The sequence below is a fragment of the Impatiens glandulifera genome, chromosome 3 (genome assembly GCF_907164915.1).
Source record: "Impatiens glandulifera chromosome 3, dImpGla2.1, whole genome shotgun sequence".
Taxonomy (NCBI): Eukaryota; Viridiplantae; Streptophyta; class Magnoliopsida; order Ericales; family Balsaminaceae; genus Impatiens; species Impatiens glandulifera.
The window spans coordinates 10,959,137-10,977,554 of NC_061864.1; the positions used below are offsets into that span (position 1 = coordinate 10,959,137).

At 31.8% G+C, this 18,418-nt stretch overlaps 3 protein-coding genes across 4 annotated transcripts; all 3 read right to left on the minus strand.

Moving 5' to 3' along the window:
* Nucleotides 1-4,566: 4,566 nt before the first annotated feature.
* Nucleotides 4,567-6,674, minus strand: LOC124932873 (cytochrome P450 CYP72A219-like). Its single transcript, XM_047473584.1, has 5 exons — nucleotides 6,370-6,674; nucleotides 5,940-6,157; nucleotides 5,623-5,861; nucleotides 5,138-5,525; nucleotides 4,567-5,055 (listed from the first exon to the last, which is right to left on the minus strand). Exons 1-5 carry the CDS (start codon nucleotides 6,644-6,646, stop codon nucleotides 4,627-4,629), a joined length of 1,551 nt encoding a protein of 516 aa, XP_047329540.1. The 5' UTR covers nucleotides 6,647-6,674; the 3' UTR covers nucleotides 4,567-4,626.
* Nucleotides 6,675-11,744: 5,070 nt separating this feature from the next.
* Nucleotides 11,745-13,623, minus strand: LOC124931603 (cytochrome P450 CYP72A219-like). The gene is made up of 4 exons (XM_047472114.1): nucleotides 13,335-13,623; nucleotides 12,776-13,238; nucleotides 12,319-12,700; nucleotides 11,745-12,246 (listed from the first exon to the last, which is right to left on the minus strand). Exons 1-4 carry the CDS (start codon nucleotides 13,606-13,608, stop codon nucleotides 11,818-11,820), a joined length of 1,548 nt encoding a protein of 515 aa, XP_047328070.1. The 5' UTR covers nucleotides 13,609-13,623; the 3' UTR covers nucleotides 11,745-11,817.
* A 2,506-nt stretch (nucleotides 13,624-16,129) lies between these two features.
* Nucleotides 16,130-17,021, minus strand: LOC124932088. 2 transcript variants are annotated; one of them, XM_047472693.1, is made up of 2 exons: nucleotides 16,728-17,021; nucleotides 16,130-16,599 (listed from the first exon to the last, which is right to left on the minus strand). In XM_047472693.1, exons 1-2 carry the CDS (start codon nucleotides 16,815-16,817, stop codon nucleotides 16,330-16,332), a joined length of 360 nt encoding a protein of 119 aa, XP_047328649.1. In that variant the 5' UTR covers nucleotides 16,818-17,021; the 3' UTR covers nucleotides 16,130-16,329. The 2 variants fall into 2 exon arrangements, with proteins under 2 accessions (XP_047328649.1, XP_047328650.1); XM_047472694.1 differs by having other exon boundaries at nucleotides 16,130-16,609.
* Nucleotides 17,022-18,418: the final 1,397 nt, after the last annotated feature.

An 18,418-nucleotide genomic window follows, 5' to 3' on the forward strand; every position in this document is an offset into this window, starting at 1 on the left:
GAAGGAAGCTGGAAGGAAGGTCCTTGATTAACGCACCTAATTGAGAGTTAAAAGGAATTCCTTGATTAGTGCATCACTAATTGACATATAAAAGGAATGTCCTTAATAAGAAATGTCCTTGATTGATAATTATAAGGAATCCCTAAATTAGTGCACAATCAATGTAACAGCTAGAATTAGTCCTATAAATACCTGTGAAGTATTACATTGTAAATCACCAAGTATTCGAGTAATATACTACTATTCTTTGTAAGAGTTACTCTCTCTCTAGAATTCTTGTGTCAATTCTATTAAACGTCGAGTGTTGCGTCGAGTAAGGCTGACTAGTTACTCGTTCTTGAGAAGATCGTAACTAGTACCGCACGGATCGTCAGTGAAAAGACTGAGCCCGTGACAATTGGTATCAGAGCTGAAATGACGAGGAGATCGGAAGAAACTTCAAAGGTCGTGGACGAAGTAAAGAATCTTCCCCACGAGACCAGAGAAGATGGTAGGAACTCTCGCAAAGTTCAGGGGGGAGGAACTAAAGCTACCAAAGAAAGAGAAAGATCAAGAGATGCTATCGTTGACATTATCGCCAGGTTGGAGAAGGTAGAACTCACCGTGGCGTACGGACAAGATAATGACGGGGACCTAGAGGAACGCATTGCCGAGCTTGAGAAGGAGAGAGACGAGCTCCGAGGAGGAATGCAAGGTGCCCTGAATGAAAGCTTGTCCAAGTGTCAAGAGCAAGCTCAGATCGTGGAGCAGACCCTCCTTGGTGAAATCAGGACCTTGACTGAGAAACTCGAGGTAATGATTTCTAAGTTACAAACTACCGAAGAGGATGTAGCGTTACTCAAGAAGGCGGTTGCGCAAGAGTGCAGACGCGCGCCTGTAGGAGTCCCAAATCCGATAAGGATAGACATTCCAAGGCCTAAAGCGTATTTAGGCGAGAGGAATGCAAAAGAGATCGACAACTTCCTATGGAGTCTGGATTAGTATTTCAAAGCACTCGGCCTAGTAGAAGAGGCGAGAAAGATAGATACTACCACAACATACCTGGAAGACACTGCGATGCTATGGTGGAGGCGAAGGAGTAGCGACATTGAAAAAGGTATGTGTTCTATCAATACCTGGGGTGAATTCAAGGAGGAACTCAAGAGACAGTTCTATCCTGAAAACGCTATTCGAGAAAGGGCCAAGTTGCGGCGGCTCTCACAAAGAGGGAGTATCAAGGAGTATGTCAAGGAGTTCATCGCTACTCTCCTTGAGATCCCTAACTACTCAGACGACGAAGCCTTGTTTGCCTTCACTGACGGTCTACAAATGTGGGCAAAGTTGGAATTGGAACGACGTAGTGTCCAAGATCTAAGCTCCGCAATTGCCGTGGCTGAATCTCTTGTCGAGATGAGGAGGCAAGAGAAACCAAAGTCGACCTATGAGAGGAATGACAATGGGGAAAATGGTGGAGACCATCTACATAACAATGAAGACCCAGTTAAGTTTATCAAATCCAATGGTAAAGGAGATCGGGACGAGAAACATGGAGAGAAACCCCGGATAAAGTGTTTCTTTTGTGAAGGGCCGCACAAAGCGAGAGAGTGCCCAATGAAGAACAAACTATCAGCATTGATGGAGGAGCAAGAACGCCTTCACGATGAAGCTCGATTGGGGTCGTTAAACTTACTTAGTGCCGTTACAGCAAAGTTTGATAAGTCAAAGTCCGCGAAGAAAGGACGACTATTTGTGGAAACTAAAGTAAGAAACCACATGGTTAAAGCTTTGTTGGATACAGGAGCCAACAACAATTTTCTAGAGGTAAAGGAGGCGAGAAGACTGGGGATTAAGTACACTAAAGAGAAAGGGTGGCTTAAAGTAGTCAACTCGACACCAAGTGCGACTTATGGAGTTGCTCGTAATGTAAAGATCAACTTGGGGGAGTGGACCGGCCTTCTGGATTTCTCCATTATCGACATGGATGACTACAAAATGGTTCTCGGCATAGAGTTCATAGACAAGGTAAATGTCATCCTACTCCCTTCTGCCAATATGATGTACATTCTAGAGCAAGGTAATACTCGCACAATACCTCTAACAAGAGAGGGCAGGAGAGAAACTAGGCATCTATCTGCCATGCAACTCTCAAAAGGTGCGGAGGACACCTACCCATCATCTTTTGTCATTGTGAAAGAAGATGAGAAGACTGTATCTAAAGAGAAGATACATCCAGAAGTTACAATTGTCCTAGAGAAAGGTCACGATGTAATGTCCGCTGGAGTATCAGAGAAATTCCACCATAAGAGAGAGGTGGAGAATAGAGAAGAGTTAGTCAAATGTACTAAACCATCGGCGACGGTTCTTTATCGCATTAAACCTCCCAAATTGGAGGAATTGAAGAGGCAACCAGAGGAGTTTTCCATTCAAGAAAGAGAAGTGCGAAATAGCCAAGACCGCCAAAAGAATGAAGAAATGGGAGGAAAAGAAGAGAAGACACTTGGAGTTCGGAGGAAACCGAGTGATAGTAAAACTTCTCCTCCATCAAGAGAGACAATTTTCCAAAATTCATAAGGGGCTTGTGAGGCAATACGAAGGCCCTTTCTTAGAGAAGAAACGGGTTAGAAAGCCAGCACGTCGCTCAAAACTTTTATCTCATGTGGAGACATCATCCAGGCCTACAAGGAGGAAGCGACGAGGACGTCGCCAGATTGAGTGGGGGAGAATGTCACAGCCCAATCTTCTTGGCCCAGGAAGAGGAGGCTTAAGGAGAATGTCACGACCCAATCCTCCTGGCCCAAGAAGAGGAGGAGGCTTGAGCCCTCTTAAGCCCAACCCAAGGAAGATTCTAGACTGGAAGGAAGCTGGAAGGAAGGTCCTTGATTAGCGCACCTAATTGAGAGTTAAAAGGAATTCCTTGATTAGTGCATCACTAATTGACATATAAAAAGAATGTCCTTAATAAGGAATGTCCTTGATTGATAATTATAAGGAATCCCTAAATTAGTGCACAATCAATGTAACAGCTAGAATTAGTCCTATAAATACTTGTGAAGTATTACATTGTAAATCACCAAGTATTCGAGTAATATACTACTATTCTTTGTAAGAGTTACTCTCTCTCTAGAATTCTTGTGTCAATTCTATTAAACGCCGAGTGTTGTGTCGAGTAAGGCTGACTAGTTACTCGTTCTTGAGAAGATCGTAACTAGTACCGCACGGATCGTCAGTGAAAAGACTGAGCCCGTGACAAAATGCACGGGTAATTGAATTTACATGACAGGCAAGTGGTCTTCTCATGGGAGGGGAGGGGATTTTACATGAACGTCAGGCTAAAAATAATTGAAACGAAGAAATCTTCGCTTTCAATCGTCTCCTCGAAAAAAAAAGGTAGAGGAGTGAAGTAATTAAAGCGAATATTTGGTCGTTTCATGCATGTCATTTTAAATTAATTGAATTAACATTTATTAATAAACGGAAATATAAAATTAATTAAAAAAAATAGTGAAGTGATTGAAGCGAAGATTTGTTCGGTTGCTGCATGTCATCTTTAATTAATTGAATTAATATTTAATAAATGGAAATATAAAATTCATGTAATTTTGGTCTTTACATACATGGGTAAGTGTCTTTCCATGGTAGGCAGGCGGTCTTCTCATGGGGGGTTTACATGAGGTTTTTATTAAAATTAATTTAAGCAAATATATCTTCGCTCCTGAGGGTCTCCAGACCAAAAAAAATAAATAAAAAAAATTAGAGCCAAATAATTGAGGCGAAGATTTGTTCGGTTTCTGCATGTGATTTTTAATAAATTAAATTAATATTTAATAAACGGAAATATAAAATACATGTCATTTTGATCTTTACATAGACGGGTAAGTGTATTTTCATGAAAGGCAAGCGGTCTTCTCATGGCTGGGTATGGGGGGTTTACATGAGGGTCAGGGCAACGGGACGTGGAGATCTTCGCTCCCATCGCATCTCACCCTTCCCTCTGACACGGTGCCTTGAGCGAAGATATCTTATCGGGTTTATATGAATATTATATAATTTCCTGGCGTTAACAGGCGCTGCCGTTAACGGCGTCTTGTGTGAACCCGAGATGAAACCCGGATTCCGGATTCTCCCTCCCTCCGTCTCCTACCCAGATTGATTTATTATTAAAATAATAATGCTGCAATCTAATTGGTCCGTCACAGGGAACACGGCAATCGGTAGCAGAAGATCTAGACTGAATTAGACTTGATGTACATCATCATATTCACTTAAAAAATATGATATTCATCCTTAATAATTACTATCATGAATTACTATTCTTAATAATTGAACTATCATTTTTTTTTATTCATTGTAACTTAATAAACAGAGTAATAACAGCATTTTGTTGTTGGTTTGGTTTTTAACCAAAATTTTGGAAAAATAGTGAAAATATGATCATGAAATCGGTGTCAACATTTAATTAAATATATATATTTACCCTAATAATTTAACTTACACTAAATTCCTTTTGTTAGAAAAAAATTGTTTATCAATTAATATTTGATTATTCAGATTCAAGTAGTCAAAAAATCAAAATATTGCAAATTCAAGTGAAAGTTTACAATGATGATATAATTAAAACAAGTTATGTGAAAAAAGAAGACAAGTTTTCTATAGTTTATGCATAATCAAGGGTGCACCAAACTGAGGTTGAGTGGTGATGATAGGGTAAGGGGCATGAGCATAAGAAGGAGAAAGCTCAAACGAGAAACTTCGAAGGATCATCGCCACGGCCATCTTTGCCTCTAACAAAGCAAAATTCTGGCCTATGCAAACTCTGGGTCCGGAACTAAACGGGAAATAAGAGTGTTGACCCTTTGTCGCCTTGGAAATCCCTTCTGCAAATCTCTCTGGTTTGAATTCTTTAGCATCATCGCCCCAAATCTTCTTATCATGGTGAAGTAGTATTATGGGCAAAGTTACCATAGTCCCAGCTTTCAAATTAAGTGATTCTCCTAGTTTAATGTCTTCATTAATGATTCTGCTTAGTTGAAGCACTGGCGGGTAAAGTCTTAACACTTCATTAAGTATCATTGTCACCTGAAAAACCAATTAATAAAATGTATGAGAAAATCCAATTATATGGTATTGAATGAATTAGTCAACTATTTTTACTACTTACAATCTTAAGATGAACAAGTCCATCGAAATTCGGTTTTCCATCCTTTCCAAATACTTGAAAAACTTCATCTCTTGCTCGTTGTTGCCATTCTTGATGATGAGCCAATAGAACCATTGTCCAAACAAGTAAAACCGCGGTAGTCTCTTGACCAGCAAAGTAGAAAAGCTTGCATTCAGCAACAATCTCTTTAATGGTCATCCCCACCACCCCTTTCCCATATTTTCCCTCATCCCTGAAGTTGGATTCTAGTAATATCCCTAGTAAGTCTTCATTAGTAGCTTCTCCAGCTTTTAATGCCTGGATTCTCTTATTGATAAGATCGGTGAGTAACTTGTTCAATTGTTTCTCGATATTCTTCATTCTCCTGTTTCTACTTGTGGGCAAAAACCTATATATATACAAATCAATAATTCACTAGTTAAAAGTGATCAAACTTGTATATATATATATATATACTTAGCTAGGTAGGGCTAATAACTACGTACCTCCATCCCGGAATATATATTGAGGTTAGAACTTGAGCGGCGAGTTCAGCTAGGAGCTTGAGAAGCTGAAAAATCTTCCTCCCTTGTTGATAAGAGCTACCGAAAGCAGTTCTAGAAATGACATCAGCTGATAGGGTTTGTATATGTGGCCAGACATCCACTTCTTTCGAATCCTCCATTGCCTTTTCCCATCCACTTATCATCTCAACGCAGCTCACGTGAAATGCTGGAAGCATAAGCTAAACACAACAGAAACAGAGTGTGAAAAAAAACACGCATCTAATGTATTAAGATGATGGACATTATTGACTGACTACCTTTAACTTCTCCATGTGGAAAGCAGGGTTGATAATTTTTCTATGTTTAACCCATTGATCAAGATCGTAGGTAACAAGTCCAGTAACCAATAGTCTACTTAAAGGATTAGTTTTGGGCTTGAGATAGTTGAAATTCTTTGATAAAACCTCCCTCGCAAGTTCTGGCTCCAAAATGTGTACTCTTGGTATATGTCCGTACCACATGAATGTCTTCCTCCCTAGTATGAGATGAAAACATGGATCTAATTTAGCAGACGATGAAATTTGTTATAAGTACCTCTCCTGTTCTGTTCCAAATTATTATATTTATTTGCTCTATTTGTACTTCCACAACATAAATTATTATTCTTTTTCATTATCTATAAAAAAAAAAAAAAAAAAAAAAAAAAAAAAAAAAAAATTGGGAGTGATGAAAGAAAGAAATAAATACCATAGGCGTTGATGGTTTTGTGAAGGAAGGAGACAACACGTGGAACGATGTCGTCGGAGAGAGAGATAGGGGTAGAACGGGCAAGTTTGGAAAGGGCAGAAAAGTCTTTTAAATCACCAAACAGGACCTTATATGGATTTCCACGGTAACCTTGGCTTCTAAGATGTTTCTCGATCCTTCTGGGTTTGAGCCAAATCCATTCAAGAATTCCCCATCCCCACCACGCCGCCACCGCCGCCACCAGTAAGTAGCTTACTATCTCCGTCAATTCGTACATCTTTTAGAGTGAGAGAAAGAGTGTTTGTATTTCTTTGGAAAAAGCTATGTCCGGCGAATATATATATTAACTATACTTCAAGGATAGAATGGGGATTTAAAATAAAAATAATATATATATATATTGTATTTACTTTTAAAAGTGGAATGGGATTTAACACCACAAACAATCCAATCCAATTTGATTCCTTCCTTTCCAAAAGCATCTAGGCCACATTATCTTTCTCTCTACTTTATAATTCTCTTACATTTGTTCAATCTTTTCAAGATAAAATAGTCTTAAAATTTTAAAATTTAGTTTCTTTTTAGTTTTTATTAAATAAAGATTTTTAATAAAAATTTAAGTAAAACCCTAAAACTCACTCTTCAAACAAGCCCTTAATTGTGGACGGTTGCTGTCTTGCTGAGGATTATACTAGATCATCTACTAAAATACACAAAAAAACAAAAATTGAGATTAGAAAATATATTTTTTTTATTTGATAAAACTCTAATGGGTTAATTTTTATTTTTTTTAGAAATCAATCAAAGCTCTTATTTGATAGTTTTTCTTTCTTTAAATGGTAAATACAGTTTAAATGATAGGTCTCATAATAATAACTAATCATAATATATATATTTTATCAATAATTTATATAATATATATATATATATTTTTTTTTAATATAAATAATTTTTTTATTAATATAAAAATTAACTAATTGATAATAATATTAAATACAAAATATATATACATCCATAAAATAATAAAATTATTTTAACAATCTCAAGAGATCTAACGGTTAGAGTGTTCACACTTCATGTTTAAGATTATGGTTCGAATCCCAAAACATGCAAATTTAAATTTTCAAATATGCATTCTTGACTATATATAATATATGGTGGCGTAACTTTTAAACAAAGGATACGAGACATCTGAATGTGTGACGTCGGAATTAGTGGTTGATTTGACGAGTATTTGAAAGTGTAAGGTCACGAGATGGAGATCGGGTGGTGGATGATTTGTTAAGTGTGAGGTCGGAATTAGTGGTTGGTTTGACGAGCATTTGAAAGTGTGAGGTCACGAGATGGAGGTTGGGTGGTGGGTGGTGGGTGGTTTGGCGAGTGTGAGGTTAGTGGTTGGTTTGACGAGTATTTGAAAATATGAGGTCATGAGATGGAGGTAGGGTGGTGGTTAGTGATTGGTTTGACGTTGGATAAGAGGTTTGTGATCAATTGGGATTGATTGTTGATTTGTTGAAGTGGAAAAAAGGTCGACTTAGATTGGTAAGTGATTTGTCGAGGGATAAAGAGACATATAAAAAAGTGTGAGTCACAAGATTAGGGTCAGTGAGTGGTTTGCCGAGGGAATAAAGAGATATATGAAAAAGTGTGAGTCACAATATGAAGGTCAATTGGAGGGTTAGTGGTTGAGTTTGACGAGATAAGAGATGTGTCATCAATTAAGGTCGACTAAAATTATGGGTGGTTTGCTGAAGGGATAAAAAATGCATATGAAAAAGTTTGAGTCATAAGATGATGATCAATTGATAGGTTAAATGGGGTGTTGAAAGGATAAAATATATGTTAACATTAAGTTTAAGATTAAACTTAATTTTTACCAACTAAAATCAAAGTTAAATTAATTAGATTTGAATAATAAATATATATATTTTTGAATGAAATAGAACTAACATACACCCCATAGTCATGATCATCGCTTAAATTCAAAACGCTTCTAGATGGATTTGAACCCGTGACATTTTGATCTTTTAAGTCGATTCTTACCACTGAACTACCTTTATGAGTTAATATTTTGCATATATTATTGTCCAGGTAAAAGTAATTGAATTCATATTAGTTTACTATATAATCAATAATATTAATTACAGCATTAGCATTAAGATATATAGTTAAGAGTGATCCAAATGTGGGGTTGTTATATTAGATTTTTACGTTGACAAATATAAATATATATATTCCAAGTTGTTCCTACCATTTAAGGAATTTTGTTTAGGTTTAGAATTAAGAATTTTAAGAGATTTTTGTTAAATTATATTTTAAGTTTCTTATCAATATTATATTATCAAATAATAACCTGAATATTTCTCTTACATTCATTAAATATAATTTGTGAATAATCACTTAATTATTAAAATAATATCATATCAAACAAGACCTTCGAATACGGATTTAAAATATATATATATTAATGTTTGGTTAGAGAAGATGGGAAATGAAAAAATAATTTTTAAATTTGTTATCTTGATTATAATATAAGTAGGGACCATTGGATTCAATTAATAATTATTGCAAAAATAATACGTCATGGCTGAGCGAAACTACTACAATAGATAAGGCAAAACCAGGATTTTCTTCTGAAGAAATCCGTCAATTATAGACATTTTCATTGTATCAGCAATAAAAATAGTATGGGTCAAATGAACCGCCATTACGTGCTTTTGTAATATTCGGATACGTGTCTCCTTCCTTGCCGCTTACGATTTGAAGTAAGCAAACTACTTTGTTTACATTCTAGAAGTTACTCATATTTAATAATTAATTATGAAATTGAAATTTAGGGCACACTTAGTACTTGCGTTACACTACAAATAAAAATAAAACAAATTGAGGGATTTGATTACGGACCATATTTATTTGATTATTGGATACTAAGAAAATTCTTTTTAAAATAAAAAAAAAAATCTCATCTTAGTTTTCATTCATTTTTTCTCAAATAATTATAATTATAATTATATTATATATATTCTTTTATAATAAAATAATAATAAAAAATTTAATTTATTAAAATAAATTATTTAAATAATATTAAAGAATTGTTTTAAATCTAATATAATTAATAAAATAAAACTTTAATAACAATTAAAATAATTAATAATATATAATCATTTTATATAATTAATTTAAAATATTATAAATTAATAATAAAATTAGAATAAATTAATTAAAATATAAAATATAAAAACTTAAAATTTTAATAAAATTAAAATTTTAATTTCAATTTTAATTCCACTCTCTCACCTATCCAAATATCCAAACATGTCTTTCTCATTTCATATTTCTAATTTTATATGAAGTAGGAGGATTAGTACAAAACTAAAATTACGAGGTCGATTCTAACGTAAAACACGTTGAATTATGTGTCTGGGATGGAATTCTATTTTAAAATAAAAAAAATAAAAACAATATATATTTCTCACAGAAACGACGTTACCTTTATTTAAATTGTTAAAAATGATATAAACAATATATCTATCTAAAAGCAATTTTATTTTAAATACTCAAATTAGTTAATACTAAGAGAACAAAAAACAAACAGCAATCAACCATGTTTTAGACTAATCTTCAAAGGAAGAAAATTTAGTTATTTTTTAGAAATGAAAAGTTGATAGTTTTTGAATAATAGCACTTAACCTAATTTAAATAGTTTTTTTTATTATTTCCTTGAAAAAAAGACCAGCATTATTTCCCAATCAGTTACTAATCTAAAAAAATAATGTTGTTATGCCGGCCAACCAAACACAAATTGACTTTTGAAAACGGCTATGGTTGTTTAATTGGGTCGGAGTAATTTCTAGATGAATTTCTGGTATAAACAAGTGTAATTAAAACTGATTTTTAATTTATTAGTTTGTTTGATATTACTCTAATTATAATTTACTGTAATTCCTTATAATTTACTATTTTATTTTTCATACACCAAATATACATTTTATTGTAGTCCTCAAATATAAGTTTATTTCTCAATTTGTGTAAACAAGTGTATTGTTTAAGTGATTAATTTATTTTTATTTATTTATTATCAATTTAAACCAAAAGGCATTTTTTATCTAAAATAATTTTTGAATCACAGTGAGATATTTTAATTGAGAAAAATACTCTACATATATCTTATTAATTTTAAATAATTAATAATTTAATTAGTTATATTATTTAAATAATTAATTAAAATATAGAAAATATTATTTATTTTTTATAATTAATTTTCTTTATTATATATTTATACATATCAATATATTTTACTCAAATAATTAACTTTTTAATTTATTTACACAAATAACATTATTTAAAACTTACCAAGAGAGAAGGGCCTAGAGCTGGCCCAGTTACCCCAACTACCATGTTTAAAAAGTCGAATTTTGGTGTTGTTTGATCTTGAATTATTTGAAAATTTATTTGTAAATAGTCTCATTTGATTCATTTTCTAAGAGGTTCGATTTCTTTCTCATTTTTTATTCTTGGAGAAAAAAATGTATAAATAGAATAGGTTATAAATCACCGTGGGTATTTAAAATAACCATTTATTTGAGACTAAAAGTATTATGGTATTTTAATTTATAATTTAAAATAAATTACTAAATATGACAAATTTAAGTTAGTATCACTCAACCCGACCTAAATTGTCTCATATTTTTACTTTCCATCTTCTCCCATTTTAATTCTTCTATGTTATGGAGCAGCTACACTCCTAGTAGGGATGGGGCGGTTCAGGATGGGAAATACATTTATCATCTCTGTCCCGTTTTTATTTTGGGAATATTTTTAATATCACTCCTGCTCCGTTCGGTTTTGAGAAATTCTCGCGGAACACCGTTTATAAAAATTAAAAATATATATATAATAAATAAAATTACATAAACGGATTTTTTAATATAATATATATTGTAATATATTGAAATTTTATATTGTTATGAATAAATAAACTTTCAACTCTTATAAAATATAATTAATAAATAAATATATGGGTGATTTTATATATTTAATTGTGTTTATAGTGTTCAGGGTGAGATTGGGACGGGACGGGAGACACAAATATCATCCCCTTTCTATTCCGTTCAGTTTCGAGAAAAACTACCCCAAACAGATCAATTCAGTACGGTTATCGCGTGACGATTTTTCAAATTGTCATCCTTTTAACTCCTAGTTCACTGTAAGAGAAGATAAAAAAACAATATATGATTTGCAATATATATATATATATATATATATATATATATATATATATAATCAATTATTCAAACATTCCAAGAAGTTAATTAGTTAAGACATCGTACATGTTGGTCTCTATATTTGATATACAAAAAACCTTGTTAATACTTATTATCCCTGTATATCAACATTCCAAGAAAGATAAAAAAGTATTAATAAGGAGGACATTATGCATGTTGGTGTCTATATTTGATGCATAATTAAAGGAGCACCAAACTGAGGTTGAAGGATGATGGTAGGCCATGGGGCATGAGTATACAAAGGAGAAAGTTCAAATGAGAAGTGTTGTAGGATCATTGCCACAGCCATTTTCGCTTCTAACAAAGCAAAGTTTTGCCCAATGCAAACTCTCGGTCCCCAACTAAATGGTAAGTAGGAGAACTGACCTTTTGTCGCCTTGGATATCCCTTCCGCAAATCTCTCTGGCTTGAATTCTTTGGCATCATCTCCCCAAACCTCTTTGTCATGGTGAAGTAATATTATGGGCAAAGCTATTAATGTCCCAGCTTGCAAATGAAGTGATTCTCCTAGTTTCATGTCTTCATTAATAGTTCTACTGAATTGCACTACAGGCGGGTACAGCCTTAGAACCTCGTTTAGTATCATTGTCACCTAAAAATGCAATATAGATATATATCAAAGATTTTAAATGCAACCATATGTTTTATATAGAAAAATACTTACAATCTTAAGGCGATTAAGCCCATCAAAATTAGGTTTGTTATCTTTTCCAAATACTTGAAAGACTTCTTCTCTGGCTCGGTGTTGCCATTCTTGATGGTGAGCCAATAGAACCATTGTCCAAACAAGTAAAGCCGCGGTAGTCTCTTGACCAGCAAAGTAGAAAACTTTGCATTCGTCCACCACTTCTTTAATAGTCATCCCCATCATCTTTCCACATTTATCCTCCCTGAAGTTCGATTCTAGCAATATATTTAGCAAGTCTTCATTGTTAGATTCACCAGCTTTCAATGCATTTACTCTCTTATTGATCAGATTTATAAGTAAATTGTCTATTTGTTTTGCTATCTTCTTCATTCTCATGTTTCTCTTCGTGGGTATAAACCTGTAACATATGATATAAATGAGATTCTTTTTTCAAGTCTATTGACATAATAACAAGATATATATATATAGTTACCTCCATCCTGGGATGTATAGTGTGCTTACAGCTTTAGTAACGAGCTCAGCTTGTATTTTAAGAAGCTGAAATATCTTCCTTCCTTCTTCATAAGAACTACCAAAAGCAGTTCGAGAAATGACATCCGCTGTTAGAGTTTGTAAATATGGCCAAACATCGACTTCTTTTGTCGATTCATTTGTTGTTGCCTTTTGCAATTCGTTTATCATCTCAAGGCAACTAACATGGAATGCTGGAAGCATAAGCTTTAACTTGTCCATATGAAAAGCAGGATTGATGATTTTTCTATGTTTAGCCCATTGATCAAGATCATATCTAAGAAGTCCTGTAAGTAAGAGTTTAACTAGAGGATTTATTTTGGTCTTAACATATTTGAAATTCTTTGATAACACTTCCTTCACAAGCTCTGTATCTGTAAGGTGCACTCTTGGCATGTGTCCAAACCACATTATTGATTTCTTTCCTGTATTTATTTAATTAATTAATTAATTTAGAGTTAAAATTTTATAAAATAATAAAAATGAAAGTTGTGAATTGAAGAAAAGACATGTAGAGATACCAAAGGTGTTGATGGATTTGTGAAGAAAGGGAGCGGCGCGTGGAAGGATGTCGTCTGAAAAAGAGATAGGGGTAGAACGGGCATGTTTATTTAGGGCTGAGAAGTCTTTAAGATCTCCAAACAGAACCTTATATGGATTTCCCACGTAGCCTTGGCATTTCAGATGCTTCTCCATCCTCTTCGGCTTCAACCAAACAATTCTCCATCCCCACCACGCCGCCGCCGCCGCTATCACCGCCGCCGCCGCCAATACATAGCTCCATATCTCATACATCTTTAGAGATATATATAGAGAGAGAGAGTTTTATCGAATAGATCTAACCCACCTTTTATTTATCAAATCAATTAACACAGTACAGTTTTCAAATAAATATATATATATATTCACATTCACCCACAATTTTATACTATATACATTTTTAAACGTACCTAGAATATTATTTGATAACACAAGTTCAGATCTGGATTCACCAATTTTTTATTATTAAGTATAATGCGCTCAATTATACCAAAACTTTCAGATTTAGCATAATTCATCTAAACTACTTCTCTAATAAAAAAGACAATAAATAAATTATTTTTAAATATCTATAATATTTCTGAGAAAAAAAAATTATGTATAACACAAATAATATTGTCAAGAGTTAATAAAATTTGGTCACATGCTTTATCTCAACCTTCCATGCTTTATGTCAAGAGTTAATAAAGTCACTACCATAAAAAAAATTATAAAATAATATTTTTAATCTATTTTTCTTGTTCGTCTCAAATAAAATAAAATTATTTTTACTTTTTATTTTTGTCTATTATTAAAGGTGATTATAATTGTAACTGTGATAATAATAAAATACTAATTTTTAAAAAACTCATAATTCTACTGTCTACAATTTTTTAAATTTTATGTAAGGATTTAATAATTAAACATTTAAAAAAAAACTTTTGCAGGCCTCTTTTTGATCTTGCTCCACACCTTAATGTTTCGATGCCATTAATTTCAGTTATTTTAAAAAATCTAACAACTCCATGGTTTTAATTTAAATTACTATTTTATATTATACTAACGATTTTTACTTAAAATCTAGAATTACTTTATAGTTATCTAAGTTTTTATTACAAATAAATAACGATTTTTTATTTCAAGAAGTTAGCTCGATCACTCTCTCCCCACTTATATTTTTCCTAATAATTGCATATAAAATAAAATAAGACAAAATTTATCATAATTTGTATAAACATACTAGAGAGGAATTCTTGTCCGAATTAAAATAAATCATTCGAAATGAAATACAAAAGTTGGTACTTGGGACGAAGGCAAACAACCTCAAGTTGTAAAATGGAGGATGAAGCACAAAAAAAATGTTATATAAACAAAAAAAAATTTAGTAGATTACAGAATTTTTAAGCAAATTGTTTTAGTTTTACTTTACTTTATTTTTTATATCAAGGACATGACTAGAAATCTACGAGCAATAAAAATGTATTTTGTTCCTTAAATGACTAATATGATCATATATCTATCATTGAATTTCAAAATATCAATAAAATGATCACCAGTGAATTATCGACAATTAAGTCCACACCACCCTGAGTTGTGATCCAAAAATTCAGCTCAATTTGGGAGTTTATATAGGTTTAAGTAAAAAAAATATATTAAATTTATTTTAAAAATATATTATTAAAATATTAATTTAAATAAAATATTATTCTGAAATATACTTATATATTAATAAATTTAATAATATTTGTATACACTCTAACTTCAACTTCAGGTTTTTCGCAAAACAAAAATGCTGAATGTAAAAGACAACAAAGTTAATATAGATTGATTTGGGAGATGCTTATTAAATGTATAATTATTTATTTTAAAACATTATCTTATTTAAATTAATATTCAATTTTTTTTTTTTAAATTCAGATCCAACTCTTGATCTTTCAAAACAAGGCAATACAAAGCCCATGGATATCTCCCATGGCTACACTATGTTACTTATATATATATATTTGCATATTACCTTAAGGTCCATGGAGAAATGATAACCTTAATTACATATTCTATTAACTTGTAGTCCAATTAATGGGAAAATGATAGGATGTATTGTCCATGTCCATGACAGATAGTTGTTCCTACTTGGACATTGTATTATTTAATATAGTTAGGTCAAATAAATGCTAGGATGTGGATAACTACGGATTGTTAGATTCTCTTTAATAACAACTTAAATCAAACAAAACCTAACCAAAATTTTCCTAAATATACAACCAAATTTATTAGCCAATAAGCTAAATCTATCCACCAATGAAAAAAAATTATATATATTAAAAGGGACAGGAAACAGTAATATTAATGTCACTTATTATTATTGCCAACCACCACCAACCCTAAAAAGATTTGGCTGAGATGCTTTTGAGACATTCATTACCCTCCATTCATATCACACCTCTCCTTCCTAAACTAACATTGATTTTGAACATTGTCTAAGTAATTCACAAACTTTCATTTTATGAAAGTTTGTGTTATTATCATAAAATATCCAACATTGTAATAAAATATAAATTGAATTATTAAATTTATCATTTAAAATTCCCATTTTAAGATTTGGGGCATTACTATTCTAAATGTTTATGTGAGTGTATGTATCTATTTGACCTTTTTGTGAGTTTGGTGGTTCAATTTTACCAATTAGAAGTATTGGTCATATCAAATTAAGGTATTCATTGTTGTTAAAAAAAATGGAAATAGTGTTTAGGGTTGGGGGTAGATAAACAAAGACAAAATTGATGTAACTCCAAATGGGGACAAGGGGAAAAAAATAAGTTAAAAAAACAGGTGATATTTTAATTTATTATAAGATAATAAAATTAACTTTATGAAATCTTAAATTAATACTCACATTTAAGCTCTAATCCTGATATTAAAATAAAAAATTAAAAATTAAAAATGAAACCATTTAGATTTAGAGGACATAAATTATTATTAATGAGAGACTACTAAATACTAAAGATGGCAACCAAAGCAATTGCAGGCCTTGGGAGTGAAAGAGCAGAATCCAAAGGGCCTGTTTGGAAGATTGCAATTAATGGCATAACAGCAAGGAGAAAGCAAGCAATACCCTTTAGCACCGCAGCAAGTACAAGCAGAACATATCTGAAAACTTCCCAATCTTCTTCTATTCTCGTTCGTTGTCTTCATCATCATCATCCTCACCGCCATCTCCCCTTTATTCGGCATCATTGGCGTTGTTATTTCCGGCGCCATCGATTCGTCCTGTTCAGATCTATCACCCATTAGAACAAATGATAATAATTAAAACCCTAGTAAAAAAAAGAGAATCTGGGTACTGGGTAGACAGGACAGTGAGTGAGTGAGTGAGTGAATCTAGGGAGCGAACTCACATGGGGGAATCGGAGGTCGCTTGCGCTTAAGAAGGACGCAAACAGTAGGGAAAGAAAAGCTATGAAGATGAAGAAGCTTCGTGACCACATCTTCAATGGAGATTTCTTATTTGCAGGAGGATAAATTATTGCAGAGGAATTGAGTTAGTTTTAGGGTGCAAGGAGAGAGACCAAAGGGGGAAGAAGAAGAAAGAAAGAAAGTGTGAACAAATGGGAAAACTGAGAAAAAAGGTCTCTTTGTTTTTTTTTTTTGGTAGGTGTTTGATTTTATTGTAAATTGTAATGTAGCTTTAGAAAAAAACAGTATAGGGGTATATATATATAGTGACGAAAATAAATTATTATTATTTTTTAATGTTTTCATTTATAATAAAATAATGATATAATAAAGTACAATCACACAAATATCATATGAAAAATATAAGAAAAAAAAATAAAAACAAAAACACATAAACCTAATCAAGTCTCTCAATTCTCTATCTTGTTGTTAACTCTACAAACGCATTATTGTCTGTCTTGGCATATGTATTGCATTTTTAACAATTGAATGAGACTCAATTTACTTTTATACAAAATTTACTTTTATACAAAATTTACTTTTAAGAATTTAGACCCATTTAGTGTATTTTGATTGTGAGATTTTTGTACTAAACTATGAATGAATTCACTTAAAATTATCATATTAAATTTTAGAAAAATTATAAAGAACGAAAAAAATCTTGATAAAAACCTGTAGTGAATGATCTGTCACCTTCTAATTGAATTGAAATTCTGAAAAAAATAATTCTCATATTAAATTTTCAATCCACCTTAGAGGGTAACACATTATTTTTACACATTTTTGTCAAAAAAAAAAATTGTCAATCCCTCTCATTACTCTAAATTTTAATATAATTAAACATTTAGTAATTGAACTTATTACTATTAATCCACATAAAATAATATAATAATAACTGGTTCTCAATAAAATGACTTGTATATAATGTTATCAAGCTTATACTAAAACAAGAACATGCCTATTAATTAGGCGGGTCCAAGAAATAGAATGACCCCATGTCCTAATGAAAATGCAGAAGTAGCACATGGCTTTAGGATAATTTATTTTTGTAAGGTAGGAATTTACCATTAATACTAAAATCGTTCCTATTCAAATTTGCTTATATATATGCTCACCATTAATACTATTAAGTCGAGGCACCCTTTGAGAAGTTCTCTTTAGATATTCTTTCAATTGAGATATTTCTTAGAAATTCGGGTAAAAACAATAAATAAAGAGATTGATTTAAATGAGTCGATAATAAAAGCATGTCCTATAGAAAAATAATGTAATAGTTTCGAGAATTTGTATTAATGTCAACAATAATTTGACTTTAGGTGTGAGTTTTTGTATTATTATGTGACTTTGAGCTTGTTTGAGGAAGGGGTTATTTGGATAAATCCTGGGTTTTGTCCAAATAACCCTTGTATGATGGAATTGATAAAAAAACCAGGTTTTTTAAAATTTATACCAATTTTACCCTTTATATATATATATATATAATATTTTGTAAATGACATAATTTAATTTATATGAAATTAAATAAAATTTTAAAATATAATAAAATAAATATTAAAAAACTTTAAATATTTTAATATTATTATTAATAAAAAAACTCTATTTATTTATATATTATAATTAATAATACTTTTTT